The sequence below is a fragment of the Rutilus rutilus genome (assembly GCF_951802725.1).
Source record: "Rutilus rutilus genome assembly, chromosome: 16".
NCBI classification, from domain to species: domain Eukaryota; kingdom Metazoa; phylum Chordata; class Actinopteri; order Cypriniformes; family Leuciscidae; genus Rutilus; species Rutilus rutilus.
Genome location: NC_140224.1, coordinates 5953508 through 5956988, shown reverse-complemented (window position 1 = coordinate 5956988; position 3481 = coordinate 5953508). Strand labels below are relative to the sequence as shown.

The window sequence follows — 3481 nt, the reverse complement described above, 5'->3', positions numbered from 1 at the left end:
TACTGAAGATTAAATACTGTAACAATATTGCTCATGGTTAGTTATATACATTAACAAATGAAACCTTATTGTAAAGTGTTACTTTTAGCGTAATTTTAACATAAACTAATAAACTTAATGTGATGCATATTTGTCAGTCATACATAAACGGGTAAGATTTAGTGCTAATAAACTGAATGTTTAATATCCAGGTTTATATATTTATCATCAATAAATGCAATTTCTGCCAATTTCGTACATTTAAAATAATTGAATATTGCTTGTTCCACATATAGCAATATTTTAACCATGTTAAAAAAAATTGGTTCTTCTGTTAGAATATGTGCATTTTGAAAATACGATTATTTAAATAAAATCAATAGATGCAAATAATTAATGATGCATGATTTTTTTTAGTGCATCTTATCCGTTTGACAAATGCATTAAGTTATTGTCTTGTTTGTGTTAAAAACTCAAAAAGGATGGGAATTTTATATAATTCAAATGCATACATCTTAAATTTAGGGCTAATATGCTACTTTTTGAGTGCATGTAAAAAATAAAATGAGGTCATATACGCATATTAATTCAGTGATTAATAGGTTATCGTGAAATGAGTCCAGACTCAGCGCTCCTCAATCTGACCCGGAATCCCACAGCAGTCGCTCAGTGCAGTGGAGGTGAAGGGCATCATGTCCAGGGAAATCTCCATCTCTCCCTCCTGCTGCTCGAGCGCAGGCAGCAACACGTTCCTTTGGGTACGAGACAAATCGGACGCGACCGAGACCTTGTCGAAAGGTAAGTCCATGTGCTCCCCATGACCGGGGACCAGACCCAGGGCTGAGGGAACACCCTGCGCGTCCTTGTGGAGCAGAGTGGTGTCGTGATGGTAGGACACCAGCTCGTTGGTGAAGTTCACCGTCTCCACCGCAGAGGACGCGCAGAGTCGGTTGCAACCCAGAATAGTGGTAAAGGCTTTGCGGAAATCCGCGTTGAACGCGTAGATGACCGGGTTGAGCGATGAGTTGGCCCATCCGAACCACACGAAGATGTTGAAAGTGGCGCTGCTCACGCACAGAGAGTCTCCAAGAGTGTCCAGGTCACAGAAGGGCACGATGCAGTTGAGGACGAAAAAGGGAAGCCAGCAGAACACAAACACCCCCATGATGATGGAAAGTGTTTTTAACACCTTAGTTTCTTTCTTGAAAGTGCTTTTCAGCGACTGTTCGCTCGCGCTGTCGTGGTTGTTCTGCATGTGTCCGGCTGCCCTTTCCAAAGTGGAGATCCTTCTGATCTGCGTTTGTGCGATCCGATAGATCCGTGTATATGTTCCTATCATGATTAAAACGGGGATGTAGAAGCTTATAAGTGAAGATGCAATTGCATAAGTCCTGTTTAGAGTCGCAGTGCAGTCGTCCGAGTGTATGGTGAGATTTAAAGGCGCGTTATGATCCACAGCCCTGTGCCAGTTCAGTCTGACAGGGATGAAAGAGATCAGGACAGAAAGTGTCCACGCCATCCCGATCATTACAAACGCCACCCTTTGGGTCATTTTACGCTCGTAACGGAAGGGGCTCGAGATCGCCCAGTATCTGTCCAAACTGATGATGCACAGGTTGAGGATAGACGCCGTTGAGCACATGATATCAAAAGCTATCCAAGTGTCGCAGAAGCTCCCGAAGAGCCAGCAGCCGGCCACCTCAGAGACAGCCTTCCACGGCATGACCAGAACAGCCACGAAGAGATCCGAAACTGCCAGGGATATGACGAAAAAATTTGTGACTTTGGATCTGAGATGCCTGAATTTGATGACGGCGGCGCACACGAGCGTGTTCCCCAGCAGTGTGGAGAGGATGAGCGCGCAGAGAGCGCAGCCCGTGAGCGCGCGGACTCCCACACCGGAGCTGTCCCTTTCAGCACCATCGCTCTCCATGGGGCTTTCTCTGGACACAGATCAAATGGGTCATCTTCAAATGGCTCCTCACGTCACCAGTTTCTCTTTTTCCTACTGAAGCTCTTTTCCAAAAGCTCTCGATGTCTTCGTTCTGCAAATTGGCATCGCGCGAATTCCTTCTGATTAGTGCATGAGAGAGAGAGAGAGAGAGAGAGAGAGAGAGAGAGAGAGAGAGAGAGAGAGAGAGAGAGAGAGAGAGAGATCGGTTCAGTTGGATCTGAGTGCGCTCACTGACTTGGAGATTAATAAAATAGAATCATATCTCACACACTCACACACTCAATGTACATAGCAACATGGGCTCTGTCTTTACGCTGTAAAAATGTTTGTAAATGTAACTCTAAAAAACTGGTGAACAGTAGTTTGCTTATATATGGAGGAAAACAATAGCATAGATAACCTAGATCTATAAATGAATCTTAAATTTAGTTTTTGGAAGTAACAAAATAACAAATCATCTTAGAATTTTCAGTGAAAAGCCATAAATTGACATTCACAGAGTTTATGCATTTCTCAAATCAACTGAAATTCTCAACTTGTTCAAACTCCACACCATCTAGTCACTTGTGCACATCATAAAATCAATATCTCATTCTTTTGAACAAATTGCAAATGCTTTAATATATTCATACAATTGATATGTACAATTGTCTGCTGTTTCCTACATTATCAACTGCTTATGTCATGTTTATCAAAATGTATTATACTACATGGTTCTCTGTTGAATAGTCTTACCCTGGCAATTACATCTACTGGCATTGTATAAGTCATTAAATGTAAAATTTGTTGTCTCAATGCGTCAAGTATATATTTTCTATACATTTCTATTACTTTTTTTGTAAATGTTTCCTGAATTGATCAATTGCAGAGGATAATTTAGAATTTCACTAATGAAGGGAAATGTAAAGGGCGAGATCAACCAGTGATCAAGCAGTTTTCCTAAAGAGCTCAGATTTCATCTCATGAAGCTTCATTTGGCAAGCTTATAGCAGAGCACAACATAGCTACTAATTCTGACAATGGAAGAACAACTAGGAAACAAACAGGGTCAATGATCGGGAAGAAGAAGAGGAATAAGAATGTGTGGTGGAATGGTATGGAGGAAGAACAGTAGAAGAGGCCTAGATTGTAGTGTCACAATAACGAGTTCCAAGATCCAAGTGCAACTAGCAAACAGTCAGTTTATTTAGACAGAGAAAATACTCAGGTCAGACAAGATGCAGGAGACTGATGAGACTCGACAGACGATACCACAAAGTGGATACTCAGGGTGCACTACAGGAAACTCTCAATGTGGAATCACAGACAAGGATGCTGGTCGATGTAAACCCCGTAATCCAGCGCAACACGGGACTCAGATGAGCACGCGGGGATCAAACACAGCAAGCAACTCTGACGAGGTAACTGGCAATGAGAACAAGACATGAGTAATGAACCGACACCCAGCAAAACTCACTCCAGCTACTGCAGCTAGATATAGGCAGTAAACTAGCTGCAGCTGAAGTGACTGATTAGAGTGATGAGCTGGTCACTAGGCAACAAACAAGC

General features: G+C 42.3%; 1 protein-coding gene across 1 annotated transcript; it reads right to left on the bottom strand.

Annotated features, from left to right (window-relative positions):
- Positions 1-604: 604 nt before the first annotated feature.
- On the bottom strand, positions 605-1912 carry drd6b (dopamine receptor D6b; the record flags this gene model as incomplete). Its single annotated transcript, XM_084433501.1, has 1 exon — positions 605-1912. One exon carries the CDS (start codon positions 1910-1912, stop codon positions 605-607), a length of 1308 nt encoding a protein of 435 aa, XP_084289627.1.
- Positions 1913-3481: the final 1569 nt, after the last annotated feature.